This window comes from Lygodium microphyllum, chromosome 2 (assembly GCF_053477565.2).
Source record: "Lygodium microphyllum isolate KBCC chromosome 2, Lygodium_microphyllum_v1.1.10, whole genome shotgun sequence".
NCBI lineage: Eukaryota > Viridiplantae > Streptophyta > Polypodiopsida > Schizaeales > Lygodiaceae > Lygodium > Lygodium microphyllum.
This window is the reverse complement of record NC_141136.1, coordinates 76,779,843-76,804,077: the sequence shown is the minus strand read 5'-3', so window position 1 is coordinate 76,804,077 and position 24,235 is coordinate 76,779,843. Positions and strand designations below refer to the sequence as shown.

Sequence of the window (24,235 nt, the reverse complement as noted above, 5' to 3'; positions counted from 1 at the left end):
AGCCGCGAGTGCGAGAAAAGAGAAGAGAAGAGAAGAAGAAGAGAAGAGGAGATGGTGAAGAGCTTCACCCTTTTGATCCCTCACTTCCACACACTCATCCCCTCACACTCTCACACTCCCTCTCTCAAGAGCACACACAAGCAAAAAGAAGAAGAGAAAAGAAGAAGAGAGCCACTTTTTGCCACACACAAGAATGAGCTTCTCATTCACTTTTGAACTTTATATACATGCCCTCCCTTCTTTGGGCGGTCATCCCCTTTTTTACAAGGCCGGCCATTGGCCTAAGCCCATTTCTCATTTCCCACCATTCTAATTTATCCTATTCCCAACTAATGCATACAATTTGCACAGGAGCGAGCCTGGCACTCTTTTACAAGGATTCGAGAGCGCTTTCACATTTAATGGTGCGTCTTTTACTCTTTTGCTATCTCGGAGCGACACTGAGACTTTTTGGGGGTCGTGTCCGAACATTTAAATTTTTCGGGGTTTAGTTACCGGTCAAGGTGCCTTTTCCTTCTTTTATCCTGCGCCTTTTTTGCTATTTCCTTTTTTCCCATTTTCCCGCTCCTTTGCTTCATTTTTCCGCTCCTCTGTGCTAGGTAAATACGGTAAACATTACCCCCCTCCTAGCCAAGTGCCAGTTCCATGGCACTGCGGTGGGAAGTAGTGGGATAGTTGGGTCTGCTGCTAAGCGGAACTGGTGGGTAGATGATACAGATTGAAAGGTGAGGGTGTGAATGAGAGGTAATGGAGTTTAATGACGATGACCAGGAGAGATTCTGGCGTGCTTTAGGCTTCATGAAGATGCTTTATATTTCTCACACAGTTGTGGCTTCCATTCTGCGACGGCTGATAGGTTTTCTAGTTGGCTGGTGAAAAATATGTAGCCGGTCGTTCCTCGAGCATCAGAAACGCTTGATCAATAAGTAATCCCTTAAGAGGATGGTATTGGAGGGATTTATCCTAGAGGAACCCCCCCGAAGTTTGCTTTGACAAAGATATTTTCGTCTTCGCATTGAAGATTTGTGTCTTTAATTTGAAGATCTTGTTAGATATGATCAATGCCCCACCCTCATTAGGTGCTACCAATGATCCATGGTGCTCAAAGTTGTAAGGCTCCCATTATGAGGAGAAGCCAAGTGTGAGCCCGGACATTGGTGGAGTCCTGACTTGTATATCAGATGAGGTCTATGTGACTGAATGGCAAAAAGGTGACCGTTGTGGGTCTAATCTTTGGGTTAGACGGAGTGGTTAAGCTGGTAGCAACTCGAGGCGCATTGCATCGAGTTGCGGGGTAAGGGAGTTAAAAGGGGCCCGTATTGTGGGGTCCGAGGGCCGCGGAAGGGGCCCTTGGCTGGGGGGTCCAAAGGGGGCCAGCGGCCCCCCTGGTGGGGGTCCAAGGGCAACGTCCCCGGCCTGATGGTAAAGGGAATATTCCCTGGAATATTCCCTAGCCGACTAGTGGAGGCTCATATGGTAGGTCGGTCAGCAGGCCTTAGGTCAGCAGGCTGATCTAACGACCTTCACGGGCTATAAAAGCTAAACCCCTTCACAGCCATCTCTCACTCATCTTTCACCCAGTCAGAGTTGTTGTTCCAGCTAGCCTTAAGCTCTTCACCTATCTTCTGTCTAGATCTCCATCTAAGCTTCACATAGTGGAAGCGCACGGGTAGACAGAGCCATCTTTGTATCAGTTGTTTGAAGTTAAAGAATTTACTGATTCTCCTCTTATCTGTTGTGTACTCTCTATCTCTTTCTCAGATTCTGTTCGCTGCGCCGTGTAATATTTTACATGGTATCAGAGCCTAGGGGGCTCTAGAGATCCGAGAGCGTGCAAGAGGCAAAGGCTTCAACAGCAAAGAGAAACTATGTCGACTTTCGGAAGCGGTGCAGGAGGCGGTGTTGCTGTACCGGCTATTCAAACACTGAGGATTCGTCCACCAACCTTCAGCGAAGGCAAGTTAGATGGTACAAACTACACCTTGTGGAAGTTCAAAACTACAACTATCCTTGATTCTTATGAGCTTCTGGAGACTGTGCTGGGGACTGACGCAGAACCACAGCCTATCCCCGACCCATCAAATCCTAGTGTGATGATTCCTCCGAATGCAGACCTTCTACGAGCTTGGAAACGAAGGAATGCAGATGCATTGTGTGCCTTAGTTACAAGCTGTTCTGACAGTGTTTTGACTTTGATTCAGCATACAACCAAAGCGTCAGAGGCTTGGAATGTATCAAGGAGTCAGCATGAAACACGAAACCAAACAAGGATTCAAAACTTGAAGAATCAACTAGCAGCGGAGAAGTTTGCTGAAGGAGATACGGTTGAAGCATTCATCACTCGGATTAAGAATCTGCGCGACCAGATGGCTGGCGCTAGGATACAAAAGACTAGCGAAGAGCTAGCTCGGAGGTGTCTTCGGATTTGTCCACAAAAGTTTGATGGACTAGTAACTGCCCTTAATACTCAGGTGAGACCTCAAGCTTTGATTTTTGAGGAGTTTTGTGCATTATTAATGGAGGAGGAGTTGAGGTTGAAAGTTCGAGAAGGAAGCAACAATGGAGATGCTGCATTCTCTGCCAATGCAAAAGGCAAAGGTGTTTCCTCCACTAAAAATGATGGTGACAAAAAGAAGAAGGGCGGCAAGAAGAAGTTTCAAGGAGAGTGCTTCTACTGCAAGAAGAAAGGACATGCAATTGCAGATTGTTGTGTCAAGAAGGCAGATGAAAAGAATGGTACCCTTAAAAGTAAAGGGAAAGAGATAGCCAATACGGCTGAAGCAGAGTTGGAATTATTCATAGCGACCATTGAGGAAGTGTGCTCCTCGGTGCAAGAAGAATCTACTACTGACTCATGGGTGTTGGATAGTAGGGCCTCCCGTCACATGACCAACAAGAAAGGTCTATACAGCTCTATGCAGCCTCTATAAGAATCCATCACTGTGACGGTTGGAAATGATGCTAAATGCCCTGTTGCGGGCACAGGTACTATTTCTTTTGTTGCTGCAAATGGTGAAGTCAAAAAGCTTTCAAATGTGTTGTATGTTCCCGAAATCAGGAGAAATCTCTTATCAGTTGGTGCCATAACTGATCTTGGTCATGAAGTGAGGTTCAAGAAGACAGGTGCAGAAATTATTGATAGTGCTGGCACAATTGTTGGCAAAGGAGAAAGAAGGAACAACCTGTATGAGCTAAGTGCTCTTACAGCCACCGCTGGAGTGGGCACAAGTAAGCTTTGGCATGAAAGGTTTGGACACATCGGATTTGCAGTATTGAAGGAGATGCAAAAGCAAGGTATGGTTGCTCACCTACCTACAATAACTGAATTGAAGGAACTATGTGAAGCTTGTATGATGGGCAAGCAACAGAGAAAGGCATTTCCACAAGAAAGCAAGAATAGAGCACAGGCTCCTCTAGAGTTGGTCCATGCTGACTTGTGTGGTAAGATGCCTACACAGGCCTTGGGGGGATCTTCTTATTTTATGTTGATTGTCGACGACTACAGTAGGAAGATGTGGGTGTACTTCCTTCGTGATAAGGCTCAAGCTTTTGGTAAGTTTAAAGAATGGCTAATACTTGTTGAGAATGAAATAGGGAAAAGTGTGAAGAAATTTAGAACAGATGGTGGTGGTGAGTTCAACTCAAAGGAGTTTGAAGGCTTTTGCAAGAGCAAAGGGATCAAGCGTCAATTGACGACGCCTCACACACCTCAGCAGAACAGTGTTGTGGAACACAGGAATCGCACCATTGTGGAGATGGCAAGATGCATGCTAAAGGGCAAGGGATTGCCTAACCATTTTTGGGCTGAAGCTGTTAATACTGCAGTCTACATTATAAATCGGAGCTATACAAAGGCTCTCAAGGGGAAAACACCTCATGAGGCTTACACTGGTAAGAAACCATCTGTCTCACATTTCAGAATTTTTGGATGTGAATGTTATGCCCATGTTCCAGATGAGAAGAGAAACAAGTTACAACCAAAAAGTAGAAAATGTATCTTCTTGGGTTATAGTGATGAGCACAAGGCTTACAAATTATATGACCAAGAGGCAAAGAAGATCATCGCGAGCCGTGATGTGGTGTTCAAGGAGGAGCCACATATAGTGGAGGAGGAGAAGGCAAGTTCTTCCACTTTATCATCAAGCGAAGAAGTAGTCCACTATGAACCTGTCCCGAGAGCTATCCCTATCCTTAAGGAGAAGGAAGCACCATCTTCAGATGATGAGGAAAAAATTCAACTACCTGACATCACCCCACCAGAAAAGCCATTGCCGCGTTGGGTAAAGCAGCTCTATGACCACAATAATCCTATGCCTGCATCTGTTGAGGAGAAGGCAGATGGACGAAGGAGGTCTCAGAGAATAGAGGAGCAAAGGAGGGCTTCTGCTCACATAGTCAATATGGCCTTGATGGTTGAGATTATGAGAGAAGTAAAGGAGCCAACTGACTTAGAAGAAGCACTTGCAGATTCATCATGGAAGGCTGCTATGCAGGTGGAGTATGACAGCATAATGAAGAATGACACTCGGGAGCTAGTGGATCGACCAGCAAAGCGGAAGGTTATTGGCACCAAGTGGATCTGGAAGGTAAAGTACAAGGCTGATGGTACCTTAGAAAAGTACAAAGCTAGATTGGTTGCCCAAGGATTTTCACAAGTTGAAGGGTTTGATTTTCAAGAGTCATTTGCCCCAACTGCCAGAATGACCACTATTCGCACGGTACTTGCAGTGGCTGCCCACAAGAAGTGGCTAGTGTACCAAATGGATGTTAAGTCAGCGTTCTTAAATGTGACCTCAAGGAGGAGTGTACGTGGCTCAGCCACCAGGGTTTCAGCCACCAGGGTTTGAGGCCCCCCATTCTGAGAACAAAGTATGTAAGCTGAAGAAGGCATTGTATGGGCTGAAAAAAGCCCCCAGAGCATGGTACCAGCAGATAGATAGGTTCTTTTTAAACCTAAACTTCAAAAGATGTGCCTCAGATGCTAACTTGTATGTTTACAGGGATTGTAAAAAGTCTGTAGTGATTGTCCTATACGTGGACGACCTTCTTATTACAGGTGACTATGAAGATATGATCAACCAAACTCGAAAGGCTTTGAGTTCTGAGTTTGAAATGATAGACTTGGGCTTGCTGCACTATTGTTTGGGGATTGAAGTCAGGAAAGATCTTCATCTCATAGAAGAAGTATGCATGGGAGATCTTGAGGCATTTGGCATGACCGAGTGCAAGGAGATAGCTACACCTATGGATTTGAATGCAAAGTTATCCGTCGAGGATACATCAGCACTAGCAGACATTGGGAGGTATAGGAGGTTGGTCGGCAGTTTGATCTACTTGTAAAACACCAGACCAGATATCAGTTTTGTTGTTGGTGTTTTGAGCAGGTTCTCAAACAAACCTCATGAGAGTCATTGGAAGGTTGGGATGCGGGTGCTTAGATACTCGAAGGAAACTCTTGACTATGGTATCACATACAGTTTCGGAACTTCTCTTGTGGGGAACTGTGACTCAGATTGGGCAAGAGACATTGATTCCAGGAAGTCAGTTTTTGGTTATTGTTTCTCTTTGGGTTCAGGAATTTTCTCTTGGATTAGTAAGAAGCAACCAACAGTGGCATTGTCTTCTATCGAAGCAGAGTACAAGGCAGCTTGTTTTGCTGCATGTGAGGCCGTATGGTTGAGAAGGATTCTATGGCATATGGGAGTGCAGGATGAAGAACCAACTGTGCTGAGATGTGACAATCAGAGTTGCATCGCCATTGCCAAAAATCCAGTGTTTCATGCACGCACCAAACATATAGAGATCCAGTATCACTATGTGCGTGATTTGATGGAGGATGGGATAGTGGAATTGGTCTACTGTCCAACAGAGGAGAATGGAGCAAATATCTTTACCAAAGCACTTACGAAGGATCTGCTTCAAGTTCATCTTCAGAGACTCGGCATTGGGCCGAGGAGATAGTTCACCTATGGGTGGACATTGAGGGGGGGTGTTAGATATGATCAATGCCCCGCCCTCATTAGGTGCTACCAATGATCCATGGTGCTCAAAGTTGTAAGGCCCCTATTATGAGGAGAAGCCAAGTGTGAGCCCGGACATAGTGGAAGCGCACCTATCTTCTGTCTAGATCGCCATCTAAGCTTCACATAGTGGAAGCGCACGGGTAGACAGAGCCATCTTTGTATCAGTTGTTTGAAGTTAAAGAATTTACTGATTCTCCTCTTATTTGTTGTGTACTCTCTATCTCTTTCTCAGATTGTGTTCGCTGCGCCGTGTAATATTTTACAGATCTTTATCTTGGATTTCAAGATCTTTAGTGCTGTGTTGAAGATCTTCGCCCTTGCATTGAAAATCTTCAGGCTTGTGGAATCAATAAGCGATCCGTAGATCTTGAGGCGTTAGCCATGCATCTTTGGAAGATGAGGTTCCAAGATCTATGCCAATGGCAAATCTATTACTGAGTACTCCTTTTGCTTGATTTGGTTCAATCATGGCAGCCATCAGTAGGTAGATGGTTGGCGACATGAAGCATGTTGGTCCGTCCAATCCAATGCAGAAAAGCTCCTGAAACAGCAGCAATGGTGTCATGTCCGGCACATGGAAAAAGTTTTGGTCATTAAAGGATGCCGTGGGTGATCTTCTTCAGCTGAGTAGCCAGTTCTTGAAACTTGAACATAACTTGCAAGAAAAGTTGTGCACTCCCTAAGGGGTGTGTCTGCCTCTCCGTGTAGTGCGTGGTGCCCGTGGCAGTGGAACTGGGAGATGGGTCTAACTTTGGGCAAGCCCTTGGTAATGTCCCACACTTGAGGACCCAATTCGTGTGTTGTTGGAGGTGCGGTGCAAGTCTTAGGGTGGCAGGTCTGAAAGTCCTGCCCTTGATGTGTCCTAAGTGTGAAGTGGGGAAGGGGCTAGGGAGAACCCTAGGTGCAGTGACTGTGGTGCACAACAAGGCGAAGGGAAGTTGCATGCGCATCATGTGAAGTCCTCTCTCTCTTATCTTTGCTTAGTAGTAGATTCATCCCTTGGCTTTGCTATTTTTTGCTGTTGTCTTTTCTTTCCAGTTCACTCTTTCTTTTGTTGCCTTGTGTTTGTCGTGCCAAGGCCTCTTGATAGGCAGCACAATCCTTTCTCTCGTGCTGCAAACTGTCACACTACATACATCTTTTTCCAGGCTTAGGGGCTGCTGCCCGTTCCCTTTCCTCTTGTCCTTTTTCGTCAAATTTTGCAACCTTTGATTGAAGATCTCGCATGCCTTTGACCAATTCATCTAAGACATCTTTCCTATCAGAGGGAACAATAGCAGGTGCAGCCATAGGGTTAGCCACAGCAAGTAGGTGGCTTACTAGATACATCAATTGTCTTGCCCGTAACAGCGGACAAGCTAGAGACATGCAATCTTTCTCTTCTTCTATGCTTCTTCACAAGTGCAGTAACAGCTTTCTTGACATGTCTCCACTCCGTTTTCAAATCTGTCTCTGTAGTCTGATCCTCCAACAAATCATCAAGCTTCTCTTGAAGCTCAGAATCAGTTGCCTGTAGAAACAATTCAATTTTCTGACTTGAAAGAGCTTGCTGTTCTGCAAGATCCAACTGCTTAAATCGACTTTCAAATTCTCTTAACAATTCTGTAGCCACAAGACCCTTATTGGGTTGTAAAACCCACTCTTGAAAAGTCTTACGCGTAATCAAACGGGTGTCCTCAATGTAAAATTCTTCCCTGAGTGTCTTCTTAAAGGCTATCCAGTTTGCATCCTGCAAGTATAATTTAGTAATCCGTGCTTTCAGTTCATGAACAATAACACATATAAAATACCGGCTCCATGTAGATTGAGCCAACCCAAAGAATTCCATCTTCTGAGCATAGGTATATACATATGCAAATACATTCCCACCATTGAATAACTTCACCTCACACTCAACTGCTTACAAAGCATTCATCACAACACTTTCTGTTTGAACTGAAGCTTGCATCACATGTTGTTGTTGTTGTACATGCATAAGCATATTCATATTTTGCACCAACTATTGCAAAACATCACTGGAGAATGTATTCGAAGATTCTCTCGTCTTGTCTTTCCTTCTTCTGACGACCTTTTATGTCGGGTTCACCAATGTCGGAGGGGTTTTTGTCGAAAGGTCGAATCCACCGGGGATCAGAAGTAGAAGGATGTAGAGATAGGAGACGGAGGAGAAGATAGAGAATACCCAAGTGGTAAACACTACAAAGACAAAGCACAATGAATTGAATCAATAAGTATTGAAAGAACCTGGAATCCTCGCAGTACTCAGAAGCAATCTCCAGGTATTAGATCTCTTGGAGCTTCTTTGTAGGACAAAATGTGCATCAAAATTACAGCTCCTTCTCTACTGCTCGGAACCCAAAGCTGATGGCTCCGTTGGCTCCGAAAGGGGGGGTAAACCCAAGGACACTTGGTCACGGATCTCCCAGATCACTCCTTCTTCTTTCAGTTCAATCAACAGTTTTCAGCCTGTTTACAGCGATCGCGACGCGCACGATTTCGCCAATCTATCCCTTTTGTGAAAATCCCACAATTGGCTGAAAAAGCAACTAGCTTTTTGCATACTATCCTAATCTAGAAGCTTTTTCTAACTTTTTCAAATTTTTACAATAAATAATATAAAAAATAGGCTAAAAGTATCCAAAAGTCTAGTATTTTCGGATAATCCATGCAACTCACACTAGTACTAATGGCTCAGATCACATTGACTCTCTAGATCAATAAAAAAGTCGGATGATGCATTCCATACTTTTTCACATTGTGTCCTCATAACATCACGACAACAGCCATCCCATCGAATTTGATCTTGAGTGGGAGGCGGCGTTGAAGAAGAAGATGATTCAACATCATGAGATCCACCTTGAGATGTGGAAGTGGGAGGTGGTGCCGGTGTTGGAGAGATCGGCCTTTGCTTGGTGCTGTTGGCTATATGCCATAGATTCTTCGTGACAAGAACATGTCGCATCATGTAAGCCCACATTGGGTAATTGGTGCCGTTGAGCTCGTCGTCGGCACCAAGCATGCCCAACAAATCATTATTATTATTGGCTATGAGTGATGATCAGGGATAAAATAATATTTCCAAGTGAAGAGAGAGAAAATAGATGCCCGAACAATAATAAATCATTGATAGAAGATGAAACCAGCCTTTCTTCTCGGATAGGGTGGTTTAACCTGATTAAGCACTTAATTACAGCAATTAGCAAATGAACATAAACTGAAATGCTCACTTTATCTTCATAATCCTAGACAGTGGACACCCTATTGGCCCCAAAATTGGTGCTCCTTTTGATATTTCTTTAATTTCAATTGCTGATGGATAAATTACAAGCCGAGATTTCACGATCTTCTTGGTTGATTCAAAAGCCCCTTGTTGTTCCAATAATCAGCAAAGCATTCGGGAAAATTGCCCCTTGATTTTTACCCAGGACTTGCTCTAATGGAATCCCAACTGGTCAAATGCTGCCCCAAATTCACAATAGATGGGCTGGCATTTGAAATCCTCACAATTCCATGAATTTCCGGTGCTGATTTCAGTGTACAATGCCTTTGACTGCTAAGGTGATTGCTAAACCCTAATTACTTCTGTAATTTAGGGTTTGCAGCAGTAAATTCTCTGCTGTCCACCAAATATGGCTGTACTCTACTACCAATGGTTGAGAATTACTGAGAATTCTTGAGCATAGACTGGAGGAGATGAGAGAATGCTGTAGAGAGAGAGAAAATCAGCTGAAATGTATCTTTTGATTCGTAGCTCTGATGACAAATCTGATGGCACCAACAACTTCAAAAGGGGGGTAAAACATCAGCTCGGCTGGCAAGCCCTCCTCTCCTACCGCCGCCTCTCTTGAGGTGGAAGAGAAAACCTGTTGCCCCCTGTCGTGTTGCTGCGCGCGATCAGTTGTTGTCGCCTCTCAGAGCCAAATCTGATCACCTCCTCTCCCTCCACCAAGCTCAGAATGGTTGCAATTCAGCTTCCGCCACCCTCCAACAGCCTTCTCCCTAGTTGCATGGGAAAGTTTTGCCAAGTGGCAGCCTTCCTAATGCATTTTCAGCCATTAAATTAAATTTTCAGAATTAATTAATTCTGAAAATTAATTTCAGCCCTTTTGACCCTGCCCAAAATTAAACATGCCCATTTGTAATGAAATTGGCTAGGCCATTTGCAACTTGGAGTGGTTCCCAACCTCTGTTGACCCTTACACTGACACTTAATGGCCAAACAATTGTCCTAGGGTTCAACCTGGCACCAAACTGACCACCAAAACCGAGTTGGCATAACTTAATACAACTTTTGCCTTTAACACCCACTGCATCCTCGGGGTCCTTGGCCGGTTCCCATGAAATAACTGCCATGTGCATCACATGTGCTAAACAACCTTGCACATTTGATTAATAACTTAATCAAATGTTACTAGCAAGATTAAAGTATCTCAAAATTTCACGTCCCCGTGACAGAAGATATGTTATCTGCCTCATTGAAGTGAAATAATATGAAGAATGAGAATTTCTCTCGCTGTTTTTTTTGCGGAGGATAGAAAAATGTGCTGAAAACAATTAATTTCAAAAATAAATATTACCCCATCAAGGCGGTAATAAGAAATATGCTGAAATCAAAGATTAATGGCTGGAAATGCTCCAATAATGTGGATAGTAGTTGAATATACTGAAAATTCACCTCCATCTCCTTCATCCATTGTCGGGGACTGCATCTGGAGGCTCTTTTACTACTAGCGACTCCTCCTCACTAACGATCTACTGATTTTAGTTGTCGCCTAGCTGCACACACTCTTCTGGAGGTTGCGTTTACAGTCTAGAGGTGTCGCTTGATATTCTCTCTCTTCCCCAGGCTGAATTTACCATCTGCGGTTATTGCCTTGACTCTCTCTCTCCTCTATTTACTGCATTTGCATCCAACAGTTGTCGCCTAGTTTTTTTCTCTCCTTAGGTACTTGCATTTTTAGTCTTTCTCTCTCCTGCATTGCTGTTTGTATCGGATCCAGCCTTCCTTTCCTTGGCTATGGTTGTTGGTGTTCGACACTTGGAGACTACCTTGTTGTGTTTCGGGATCCATTCGGAGTACAACACACTCTCAAGCTCATAATCTTTGCCTTGATCCCAGAGACACGAGAGTTCGAGGTTCAGTTTTCATTGGATAGTGTGTTTGCTGCGTGAGCATTGTATATTCAATATTCATTCACTTTATTATTCATTGTGTTCACTGTCTCTAAGTAACCCTAACCCTAACCATGTTTTGTGTTTATCAGTCTGTGCTTTGTTGTATGGTTGGTTTTGTGTTTTTTGCGTTTAGAACATTTCTTCACACAAGTAATAGTGAAGTAGACCAAGATCTATCATGGCAAAAGTTTATTGTAAAATAGTCTTTAAGTGTTGCAAAATGACAAGCATGTCATCAACATAAAGTACAAGAATAGTAAAATAGATCCCTGATTTCGAATGTAAAGAGTAGCCTCAATAGTAGGGCTATTTTGAAACCCAAGATGATATAGATAAGAATGTATGCAAACATACCAAGCCCATGAAGCTTGCTTTAAATTATACAAAGCCTTCTTGAGATGATAGACTTTGTGCTCAGAGCCTTTGACTGCAAACTGAAGATAACATATACCTCTTCTGTGAGATTTTCATGGAGAAATGTCGTCTTGATGTCTAGCTGATGCACTTCCCAATGAAAGTGGACAACAAGGGCATTAATACTCCTGATGGTAGTAATGCGAGAAGTAGGGGCAAAGGTCTCCTCAAAGTCAATTCCTTATTGTAGGGCATAGCCCTTAGCAACAAGGTGGGCTTTGTGCTTGTCAATAGAACCATAAGACTTTCTTGTAATTTTATAAACCCATTTGGTACCTATTGCATGCTTGTTGTGAGGCAAGAAAGTCACATAGCTTCCAAGTATCAACATAAAGGTTCTTCATTGCATGTTGTAGCCACCAATGCAGATGCAAGAAGATTACCTTGTTCCTTATGAGTGAAGGCTTGTGTGTGGGCAGCCACGGAAGAGGTTGCTTGTTGTCTCGAAGAGTGTCTAGCAGCCAACGAGGGACTCTTTAAGGCTGCTGAATTTCAACCCTTACATGCTCCAAGTCATCATGAATAGGGGGCCGTGCATTGGACAAGGTATCATAATGTTGTTGTGGCTGTAAATTAGGCTGAATAGGCTGTTGTAATATATTTGTAGGTGCTGGAGATGAAGGCTGAGAAGAAGGATCAACCATGGAACCATTATAGAAAAGTGGTAGTATGCTATCAAAGATATTTGAAGCATCTATAATAGGCTGTTTTTGATAGTCCAACAATGGGTGAGAAGCATTTTCAGCAAAGACAACATCTCGGCTGACAATAATATTGCTTGTACAGGGTTGATTAAAGGTAGCACCTTTTGCTTTCAGCACGATATCCAAAAAATATCCAGCGAACGGCCTTATCATCGAGCTTGTGCCTTTTCTGAGAAGGCACGAGCATACGCCAATGAGCTGAAAGTCCTTACATGAGAGAGAGAAGGCTTGGAGCTAGTCTATGCCTCATAATGAGTGATGGTGCATAAAGCTCTTGTGGGACACCTGTTCGAAACATAAGCAACACATAGAATAGCATCGAACCAAAAAGAATTAGGTAATTCTTACTCTTTAGCATCCATCTTGCCAGAGTGATCTATTCTTCCGTTTCGCAACTTGGTTTTATTGTGGGGAGTAAGGGACGGTGCATTGGTGATGAATACCTCAAGATGCAAGATAATTTGAGAAGTTTGAATGCGAAATCCGCTTCGGAAATGAAACCCTAACCGTAGTGTGACTTAGTGCCAAAGGCACTAAGGGCAACAATTTCATTTAGTGATAGTTTAAATGCCTAGGGAGATGGGATCATGGATCAAAGGACATATATATAGCCTATAGTGGTGCTTGCTTATTGTTTAACATTTGTGTGGTTTTTGGGAAGATATAAAGGCTTATTCCCAAATCCCTTGCAATGTCTTTTGCCTTTTTGAAAGGTCCATCAAAGATATGAGGTGCCCAATAGTTAACGTCTGAGTGGTCTATGGGATACATATAGAGACATCCCGAAACCCCTCACAACATCTTTGTCTTTTAGAAAGCTCCATCAAAGATATAAGGTGCCCACAATGTATAGAACACATTAAACTCCTTGACTTGATTGGTCCACTTTAGAAATGATCCTTCCCTTGACGAGCAAGATACATATAATGAGTTGGAAATTCCGAGGATTTGGAAAGTCTGATCTGTGATTGTTGTTTATCATATGACAGTGCAGAATAATGTTGGTTTTAGAGAATCGAAGATCCCTTTTTAGGGTAAAGTGTGCAGGCTTATTGTAGGATTACTACTTGGGATCAGGGAGTAGAGGAAGATTAATTGAGGGTGCACTCTATTCTCTCAGCCTAGTTTTCATGTATTCAGGTCCTCAGAGTGCTCCAAAAGTTGTGGTCCTATATTTTCAGAGTGCAGATAGCCATTACCTGGTTGTTTGGAGCTGAGTATTTGGATCTTTTGACAAATTCCTAGAAGTGTCTCAGAGGAGCATTAAACCTTCTTTGGTTTATTCCATGGGTGGAATAATGACAGATATGGTTCACAAGAAAAGCATTTGTCTTTGATTCTGTATCAATCATTTCTCACAGATGGCGAGGCTATAATGTTTGATCCTTTGGCAACTATCTTCTTCGGGGGTAATTGGGAGTCTTTGACGAAGAAACAGTGTCACTTTGGATTAAGGTAGTCAGAATTATTGGAATTGGAATGGCATGGCATGGTAGCCTCACTCTGAGGTTTTCTGATGATATTCACTTGGGTTTGACATGGATTTTGCATGTTTACCAGAAGGCCTTCTGTGACCTTGATCGGTTTTACCAAAAAACAATTGCCTTATCTATGCCAGAACCCTAGTCCACATAAACTATGCAAGCCAGTCTATTAATTGTGCCACATAACAAAAGGGAGAGTTTTTGACATTGAACTTTTCTGCTTTTTGCAGATGGAGCAGTAATGCCAGCCTGGTTTGATATTGCTGAGATCCCCATAACTGCAGTGAGTCTTCAATCTATATATCAATGTGGACATGTTAATTGCCATGTTTCAGTCTTATTTTCAAACTAGCTCTTGTGAAGTTTTGTGTTTCACTTTCCAGGAGTCTCCACCAGATGAGGCAGGGTTACTGAAGGCTGTACAGAAAGTGCATGAAATGCTGGATAAAGAGATAGAATCTGGTATAAGTGCTGAAAGGATCTTCTTGTGCGGATTTAGCCAAGGAGGTATGTCAACCAGTTTGCCTTGTCCATGTAATTAAGATGAACTCCGATTTGAAAGAAAATGTAATAATCAGTTTTCCTGTTAGAACAGGTGCTTTGACCCTTGCTAGTGCATTGCTTTATTCCAAAAAACTAGCAGGGGCAGCAGTTTTTAGTGGATTTGTTGCCATTACAAAAAAGTCTTTGGAGAAGGCGACAAAAGAAGGCAAAAAGGTAGTTGAACTTGTTACAAGTAGTTGACCATATTTTTATATTTTTTATAATTTCTTAGTCTGCTGGAATATGGTTTTTTATCCCTAAGCAATGTGTTAGGCAAAACTATCTTTGTCATGAGAAGACATCACTAGAGGTTGGGTCCCATGGATGTGGATTTTCTCCTTGTCACAGCCTGTCAAACTAATGAAAGAAGAAGGCTTATACTGAACATTTTTCCTGAAGATGTGCTAGTTGAAGATAACAATCTGGAAGGGAGAACTACTTCAAAAGTTTGTGTGCATCTGAGGTCCAAGGAACTATCATGTCTCCTATGTAGAATAAAGAGATTGTAATCTAAAAGGAAACAGTCTAGCTAGGAAACAACTGATAACTGAAAATACTAAATTAAAAGCACTAGGGATCAAAAACAATGTGGAACTGTTTTGGGGGATCAGTATCATCCTAGGATCTCTCTCATGGGTCGATCCAACATGGATAGGCTGAAGCACCAAGGTAGAGCTGCTTGATTAAGTGCTGGTATCGTCTGTATCCTCTGGTAGTGTCTTGAGCAGGGATGTAAAAGAGCAGACTGTGGGTGGTGTGATTTGTCTCTCTTGGTGGCTTTGTCTAAGGTGATTCCTTATGGTGGAACCATGAGTTGGTTTGGGGTATACTATGAACTATCATGTGTAGTTGTAGCTCTGAACGAAAGAAAGAAAGATGTTTTACGTCTCCAAAATCCTAGACTGGCCTATGAGACAAAGAAATCAGTACACTTGACTATGTTGTCTCCACTCCAGAACAGGAATGAAGATGAATAATGACTAATTATGACAATTGTAGGCTACTATCATGTCAAAATGATCTCTTGATGATCCTTCAGCTGATGTGTAGGATCCCACCCTTATCCATAGGACTCTCTAGAAACTTTGTACCTTCAGGCAAGAATATCTGCCATGGGGTGGTCCAAAGCATTGAGTCCCACTGAGAAGAGGTAGTAGTCTTTGATGGCCAGCAATGATGGTCTGAATCTGCTGAAGGTAAGGATGTTGGGCATGGTCATATAATGGTGGGCACTATGCTCTACGAAGTGTAGATGCCTAGTTTGCTGTGGCTGCTCTAACTCAGGCATGGTGTAGCAGTGCTATTGTAGTGGTAGTGTCTAGTGAGCTAGCTCTGGAGCTAGCACATCCAAGAAATCTGTAAGTACATGCTATCTCACTGGCTTTTGTGTCTTTTTCTTGGTCCTCAGAAGTTTCTCTCTGTGTGTTTGGAGCTCCAATAAGATTAGTCCTTGGATTCTCTTACTCCATCGCCTTGTGGAGAGCCCCAAACCCCTACTAGAAAAGGGAATGGAATCTCCCTCTGATCTCTTTATATACTGCACATTTGTAAATAAAGTGCTCCTCGGATTCAACCTCTTGGTGTCATTGGCAAATGTGAAACCACTCTTCTCTTAATCTCTCTTAATGCCTCTTCTTTGGTTAATACCATGTCTTCTTGTGGTGTATCTCATACTTGCCTTTCACGAAAGGACTACTATTTTCTATTTCACAAGCCGAGTTCCCATGGTTGGACGTATGAACATACTTTGACACGTGTGCGATATTAGCACATTGGATATGAACATGATCTTAGAGAAAGGTAGGTTTCTCTAGAAGTATCAAGAAGTCTCTAGAAAAAGTGACACTTGTAGACATGCCACGAATTATGTAGATCTATAAAAGAACCTTTGATATTACACACACACACACACACACACACTCTCTCTCTCTCTCTCTCTCTCTCTCTCTCTCTCTCTCTCTCTATCCATATTTGTTGTGCCTTAACACATCTTCGAGGACAATACCAAGGGGCTTGGGGGTCTCAATGAAGAGGTAGTACTAGTGCAGGGGGTTCTTCAATGGAGCAAGCATCTCAACCCCATTATTTTATGTGTCAGTATGGATCTTACCTATGAAAGGTTAAGCGAGTTTGTCCATGTCATTTGAATCTTGATCTCGAGGTAGACTTGTGACATCTAGAGACACTTTCCATCTCAGCCTGATGTATATCCATATAGGGATGGCTCTAGGGGGAGGAGCGAGGTGGATTTGATCCAAACTACTATGATGGAGATAGAAAAAATTGAGGCAAGGAAACAATATTAAGCTAAGCAAAGGGCATGGAGACCCAATGCAAGAAGATTTAAGGTTATGAAGATTGTGCTTTGGGATGTGAATAGAATTTCCTCCCAAATAACCAACATCATGTGCCAAAAGTATGCCCAAAGGCAATTGGGCTGTTTTTTGTGCTATTGAGCCTAAACATTATTGTTTTGCAGGCAACACTTATGTTCTTAAGGGTTATATGGTTCTTCATAGTGGCAATGTACATATCAATCAGGGGGTTATGTTTCCCATCTGATTTTCGTTGCACCCTTCTTTGATTAGACAAGATGTCCCACAGTAGATGTTCAAAGAGGTTAGGAATTTAAAATTGGGACTGGGCATGGTCAAAGTTTGGATAGATGCCATGTATTCTCCAATTTAATTAAGTAATTATTGTTCGGAAATTAAGTTTAGAGGCTGAGTTTGTGTGGGCTATTGGGAGTCGTGCAAGGCTGTGTGAGGCTGTTTGGGATAGATCTAAGGGTGGCGAAAACAGGTCTAGGTTGAGAGAGAGCAATTGAGCCATCATGGCAGTAGGGCAACTAGGTCTGGAACTGTATTTGGAGCAAAGAACAGCAAGAAAACTCTAGTTTCAGCAAGGCAACCATATGTAGAACACTTTTTGGAGCTGGAAATAGAGGGTGACTATTGTGCAAGCATTTCTCTTGCGGGAAAGCCAGAGAATTTCCTCTAATCTACTGCTCATCTCTTCTCTATCAGCAAATCTGATATTTTGTAGCACAAATTGGTTGTTATAGTTCTGATTTCAATAGAAATTGGGGTTTACCAGATGTCTTGGGATGCATGGCAACAGAATCTCAGCCACTGCATGAATAGTTTGTTTCTGATGTGTTGTTAAGACCAGATTTCGGCAGAAATTAGGGTGAACCAGCTGTCTTGGGATGTGTGTCAGCAAATCTTAGCCTTGTATGAAGGATTGTTGCTGCAGCCTTAAAGGTTAACAGTAGATTTGAAGAGATCTGGTCATGTAATTTGGCTCTCTGAGCACTCTGAAACAAGGGGCAAATTGACGCGCATGAGGCGCTGGTTATTAATTTAAACTGGAAATTGATGCTGGTCATTGTTGTAGAGCTGAAGTGCAAAATTTTCTTTCTTGTGCTTCTTCTCTCTCATGTATGTTGATGCATGTCCTATTTGGTGAAGAAAATTGGAGACTTGAACCTCAGATTTGAACTTGAGGTATCCTGGATTGCTGATTTGCTGTTCTCAGTGTGTTTCTAGCAAGGTTTAGGGTTTGCATGGCAGCATTAGGATGCATACATGCATGCCTTCGTGTTTGAGGGAGGTTGCTGATGCAAATTCGGTCAATGGATATTAGAATGGGTGAGATTTTGGGTCTACAGGCGGGCTGATTTCTATGATATAGGAATGGATTTAATTTGGGCCACCTTGATTGTGGAATCAAGGGGCGAATTAGATTTTGTGATTATTGGTTACAAAGAATAGCAAAGTATTTCAAATGTTGTTAGAGTATTGGCTCGGATCCTGTTCAATAGAGAAAGAGGGGATTCTCGAGAGTGTACCTCTTGAATTTGAACTCTTCTCAATTGTATGGAATTCAAGTCTCAATCGTCCAACAAGTATTGAAAGTAATATTAAAGGAAATACCACAAGGGGCACCAACAATTTGGGGGGAAAAAATCGGGTGTTGGCTTGTCTTAATTTCTGAAGGGCAATCTAGCCCAAAAGTGGTAAAGTGCTAAATTTTGAATTATCATTTACTTTATGAATGATATTAAATTGCTGTAAATTTCTGTATATCAGTGCATTTTAGGCTTCGGCTGGTTGCAGTGGATACTACATCACCCCATTTGGTGATGGATGGTCTGGAGTGCCAAGCATGGGATGTATTGGAAGCATTATATTTGAACAAGACATGTTAGCTGCACCCCTTTGAGTCTGGGTATATTTACCATTGGAGTCCGGGTATACTTACCATTTCAACATGTTGGCACTTGGGCTTTGTTTGGATAGGATTTATGTATTTCAGAATTACTTTTTCTTACCAAAAGTTGTTAATGTGTGGATGGAAAGAAACCATGTCCTCTCTGATCATGATTCTATAATGCTGGAAATGTTGCATCAGTGGGTTGAGGCTTTTGAAGCTTTGTTGGGGACTGAAATGCTTGAAAGATGGCCTAGCAGAGTATGGGGCGAAATATGCTTTGGCAAATAAAGCTCATTTACAGCATTTGCAGGGTTTGTTGGCAGCATCACAGGAATTTGTACAAGCTGGATCATCTTGTTCAGAATTGGAAACTTTGTTTGCATTGGTTGAAATGTTGGATGGCCTCCATGTAGGAACAATACTATGAAAAACATAAGTTGCTGGCTTGCATGGGTGCTTTGAGAGTAAACAATTGTCCAGCACATGATTTCTTTGCAAGATTGAATAAAAAATATGCATGAGAGAATGTTGTGCGCTTGCTAGATTCTCAGGGTCTCATGGTTATGCAGCCACAAACAAATCTCAGTATGTGCATGGATTAATATTCATCTCATTTGGGCTTGATAGAGATGTTTCAGATTTTGTGGACATGCATGATGATATTCAGCCAGATGATGAACTATGAAATCTTGGTTCTTGGATAGATATTGGCAAACAAGAAAAGAAAGATAAGAGGTAAAGTTTCACATTGTTATGTAGTGATGGATGTGAAGTGGATCGAGGAGGGTGACTTAGTAGATTCACCTAAGTTATTGCAATATTGCAGCTTTACTAGAGGAATTCCTGGTAGAGCCAACCTTGGTTGGAGTTGAAGATGTAGAGCATTTCTTGGTGCTCAAGATGGGGTAGTACCTCTGCTCCCTCATAAACAAATAGGGTCCAATCTCTAGAAGTCGATTGGTGATGCTATATGCTTATCTGAGGTACTATTGGCTGATAGTATATTCGCTTTCGAACTTCTATGGTGAGTGGGTGCAACACTCCAGTCATAATGGCTCATATGGTACTCACTCCTGCCTAGAGTACCATATTGCAAACTGTCTGTCTGAGAAAATTTCTTTTTGGAATGCCTAGACGTGGCTTCTAGTGGTAGTAATGATTGCAAATGTTGCATGGATCATTAGGCCACATATATTGCCAAAGTCACACGCAGATGCAATCGAGGACGCTTGGCATTTTTCAAAAGGTAGATATGTCATAGTGATATGATTTTTCTTTGCTTGAGCAGGTTGAGAACATTGCATGAACTGTGCTGGACATGGGCAGATCCATTACCATGTCAGGACTCAGGTCAACTCAATGAATTAAGTAATATGTAAGTCTGTGTGCACATTTCATAAACTCAATCTAAATGAACTTTAATGTGGACATTTCATTAAAGTTCCCAATGATTAAATTTGGGTGTGGGCAAAAGTTTTGGGTTGGGACTTTGGCCAAATAATGAAATCTTCTTAATACAATTTCTTATTTAGTTGAAAAGCAGGGAAAACTAGACCGCCCTTTCCTAGCATGTCTTTGGATGAGAATCTGAGTGTCAAAAGAGTAACTATGAAATGTTTTTTCCTCTTGATTGGTGATGGAAAGCTGGAAAAACGATATGGGGCTCACTACTGTGAGAGATTCCAAAGAATTGAGGGTAGTTGAGGAACATTAGATCTTTGTTCGTGCCTGTCTCAGCAGTTGGGACAAATAGGTAGCACAAGAATCGGGAGGCTTTGCTGAATGAAGCCATTGCAAGTCCGGATGAGATTGTTGGTGGGACTGTACTTTGGATTTGATTGCTGTTTCTTTATTCTTGAGGTGGGTAAGATAGGCTGTCAAAGTAGCAGAGCAGGATTGAAGTAGTTTGATATTTTGTGTAGTAGGTTGTAATAGAAATGTCTTGCAGCTGCAAAACTGTTCCTCTTTTTTACGGAAAACCAGTGGCATTACGTACTTTTGTAGTGAAAGTTAAGTAATATGGGAAAGATCAATCATTACATATCTTTGTCTATTAGTGAATTGCCTGAACAATCTAAGGTGAATTGGTTTGATTTTGTTAAAGAAATAAATACAGAGAAGGGGTAATGATTACTATTGATACAATAAGGAATGGAGGAAAGTTGATATTAAGTAATGAAGAGAAAAGACTCTAATATTGGTTGCAATTGTGTGTCAGCTGTGTGGTCTGTGATACCTGGCTTTTTTCTTTTGTTGGTTGTGCTCCTCAGACACCATTACTTTGGCAACATGGTATGGGTGATCCGGTGGTTAATTTTGAAGCTGGGCAAAACGCTCCACCATTGCTTGCTGGATATGGTATCAACTGTGAATTTAAGGTAATCTGCTTTTACATGTATCTATCGGAGACAGACTAAGTGTGAGGTCAGGCATGTTGAAAGTCAGGTAAATTGGTTTTTGCTTTGTTTTTAATATGTCATGCTTTGTTTCTTTCTCTAAAAACAGGCATATCCTGGACTTGGACACAGCATTAACCCTGCAGAGCTAGCCTGCTTGAAGGAATGGATGAAAACTCGAATTGCAACATTCGCATTGTAGGAATTACATTGGTGGTTTACAAATATATGGAAGGATTACCCTCTGGTCTCTATCATTAGCTGATGGAACTGCTTGCTTGGCTTGTATTGGGAAATGGGCACCTTCAAAATTGACAAAGAAGTTGCTCTTACTGCTCATAATGATAGATTAACAATTGGAAGAACTTGTGGTTTCATGTTCTTTGTTTTAACAGGTAGGAGCAATCAGGCAAGTACACTAATGCAAACATTGGTGGTTATGTTCTCCCAACTTCATTCTTACCTGTTTTCTTTTAGAGCCATTCGATAATTTTGTTCATACCTTTGGGCACATTAGAAACGCTTTAAAATGGCAAACTTCATGTATGGAAAGGTCTAGATTACATTGTGGAAATAAGTTTTTGTGATGGGTGATCCTAGCATTTGCCTTGTTCAAACTGCAGTGGTCAATTAAAAAGAGCAAGTTAAAAGCAAGGACTAGATTTAAGTGAGCCCTTTCATAAGGGTGTCCATAAAAATGCTATATATTGTATAATGAGGTAGCTACTTTCAACACCACCAACTACCAAAGAAATGCTTGCTCCCTTACATCATTGACATGTAAGAGGTGCTTGGCTCTCTGCTATGTTTTGTGCATGTTTAAAATGTTTGGGTGATCCACCAAATGACCAAAAGTAGATCCTAAGTGTAAAAACTATGCAAGCAATGCATGGTAGCAATTGTGACCATGTCTTAAATTGTACACGGTCAATTTTCATTGGGTGTATCCATATGATAAAAACTTGAAGAATGTAAATATTACAATAGGATTCTTGTTACTTTCTCAAATCATTAGTGATCCTTGTGTATCAAAAAAGTCTCTAAGTTAATAATGCCAGGTGCTCAGTGTGTAGATTCTCTCGGCACTTCATGCTAGTGTTTTCTTGGTGCTTGCAGTGGTGTTCGAAAGAATATTTCATGTGGTAAAGAGGGTTTGTGGGAGGTTGATATGATGATTATAATTGGAACTTCGAAAGCTTTGGCAACTTAGACTAATACATTCTTGAACACACAAAAATAGTAATATCGTGTCACACTAGCATAGATATAAAAGGAGGGGATATGTAAATTTTTTCATTATTTGATACATTAATACATTATAGTCATGCTCATTACCTTGCTTTTAGCTTCATGGTTTTTTACTTTTTTTATATTTTTCTTCTATTCTAGTCATTTTCTCTCGTCGTCACTCTCTTTTTCTCACTTCTGCACTCCATCTCTTCTCTCTTCTTTGTCTCTTTAGTTTACTTTTTGACAAGTGGTATCAGAGCATTGGTCTTTGATCTATTTTTTTAAAATTGAATCCAATTTTTCATCATAAAAACCAATTCAAACAAGTATTATAGATAGAAGACATGAACAGTGATTAGCAATGGCTTGCAGGATAACTATAGTTAGATGAAGTTTATATCTAGAGATCTTTAAGGATAGATATGGCGATGGAAGGCTAAAATTGTAGGTCATCATAAAATTCTCATGCAAATTTAAGGTAACTTGGTCAAATGGGAGTTAATCGAGCTTAGAAGGGGAATAAACTATGGTTACTTTGAAAAGAGAGGTCTCTCTTTTTTCTTTTTTGGAGCTTCTTGTAGGTTTCATGGAGTTTGTTACCAAGATCTCCTTCTATCTTTCAAACTCGTACTTCTCTTGATAAAGCAATAGACACTTGATTAAGCTTTTTTGCTTTAGATTTTTCATGTTGATAACGAATATGCCACAGAAGTGCTCAGTTATGAAGCACAAAATAGGCTTGAAAAATTTGGCATATTTTTTGGCTTGATTTCAGCTTGATTATTAGTTTCACTGCTCATCCTCCACGTAAAGGTTTTGAAGCTGACCTTTGGCATGCTGAAGCTTCCATAAATTCATGACAAAGATAGCATTCTCCTCTTCTCCCATTTATGAGAAACCCGAACCATGGACAACCATGAAAGTGTCAGCTTAAGCTTTCATTTCTTTTCAATTTCTTGAGTATTCTCCATTATTTTAAACCATGGAATCATTTCAGCAAGGATTCTTGAAGAAATTGTAAGGATGGAGCATGAATGGCCAAAGTTTGAAGCGTAAGATCTTTTATGGAGTCAACATTTAGGAGAAATATGCTTAATGCTTCTATCTAAGCACTTGAAGCTTTAAGATTGCTTTCAAGCATTAAATATGTAAGCCTTGAAGATTATTTTGATAACATTGGACCATCGGAGGCTTCATCAAGCATTTGGAGATTAATTAAGTCTTCATCAACCATATAAAAGGTATACTTTTTCAATTCTTAATCTCTCATTCATCCATTTACTGATCTTTATCTAATTGATTGAGAGATTAACGAATTGAATAATTTTCATCAAATCTCTGCCAACCATTGCTTAAATCAGCCCATCCATGTAATGCAATGTTTGCTTGATGTATATTGGATCTAATCAGTGAATTAGAAGCTTCAAATTGAAAATTTCAGCATTGCATTTAATCCAATTGATTAAGCCCATTGATTGATTGATAAGATTATTTACTCTAATCCATTGATTGTAATGATTGTTCATTCATGGCAAAATATATCATAACCTGATTGTAAAAGAGTAAGTTAGTAGTGAGTCGCTGCTTGGTAAGACCCTCTTCCCATCCACTTTGCCAAAAATTCAATTCTCTTGCATTTCATAAAAATGACTGAATGGATATTTTAGTAATATATCTCATGTTGATTGATTAGAGGAGTATGCCACTATAAGGTTGATATTTTCACTGAGGAAAAAGGTGGATGTTGAGGGGGGGGGGGGGGGGGGGTGGGAGATAGTGAGACAAAAGAGAGGTGACCCTCCCTCACTATTAAAGATTCCAAAGGGGCGCAACACCAACCAACCCGGGGGAAACTTTACCCACTTCTCGGTGATTCGGAGACCATGTAGGGAGCATGTCTTGCTGTTTTATCACTCATACATGTACGAGTGGAGAATTGAACATTGAAGCATTTTTAGAGACTCAAGTATCTTCAAGAGCAAAATATGGTAAAATATGAAAGTTACAGTACACTGCAAGGTATATACATGTCATTACAGGTACCAAATTCA

The 24,235-nt window shown here is 41.3% G+C and overlaps 1 protein-coding gene across 3 annotated transcripts in view; it reads left to right on the top strand.

Moving 5' to 3' along the window:
• LOC148039912 (carboxylesterase SOBER1-like) overlaps positions 1 to 21,548 on the top strand; it is a 92,440-nt gene extending 70,892 nt beyond the window's left edge. The window contains exons 2-6 of one of the 3 annotated variants that reach the window (XR_015693486.1): positions 14,031 to 14,083; positions 14,184 to 14,307; positions 14,396 to 14,517; positions 18,435 to 19,293; positions 19,385 to 19,932. Coding sequence is in view for 2 of the 3 variants with exons in the window: in XM_087695119.1 (XP_087551245.1) it covers positions 14,031 to 14,083; positions 14,184 to 14,307; positions 14,396 to 14,517; positions 20,829 to 20,936; positions 21,064 to 21,156 (500 nt within the window). In the remaining variant the exon portion in view is untranslated. Of the gene's footprint in view, positions 1 to 14,030; positions 14,084 to 14,183; positions 14,308 to 14,395; positions 14,518 to 18,434; positions 19,933 to 20,828; positions 20,937 to 21,063 lie in introns of those variants that run through there. The other 2 variants (XM_087695119.1, XM_087695125.1) reach the window with 2 other exon arrangements.
• The last annotated feature ends 2,687 nt before the right edge of the window (positions 21,549 to 24,235 follow it).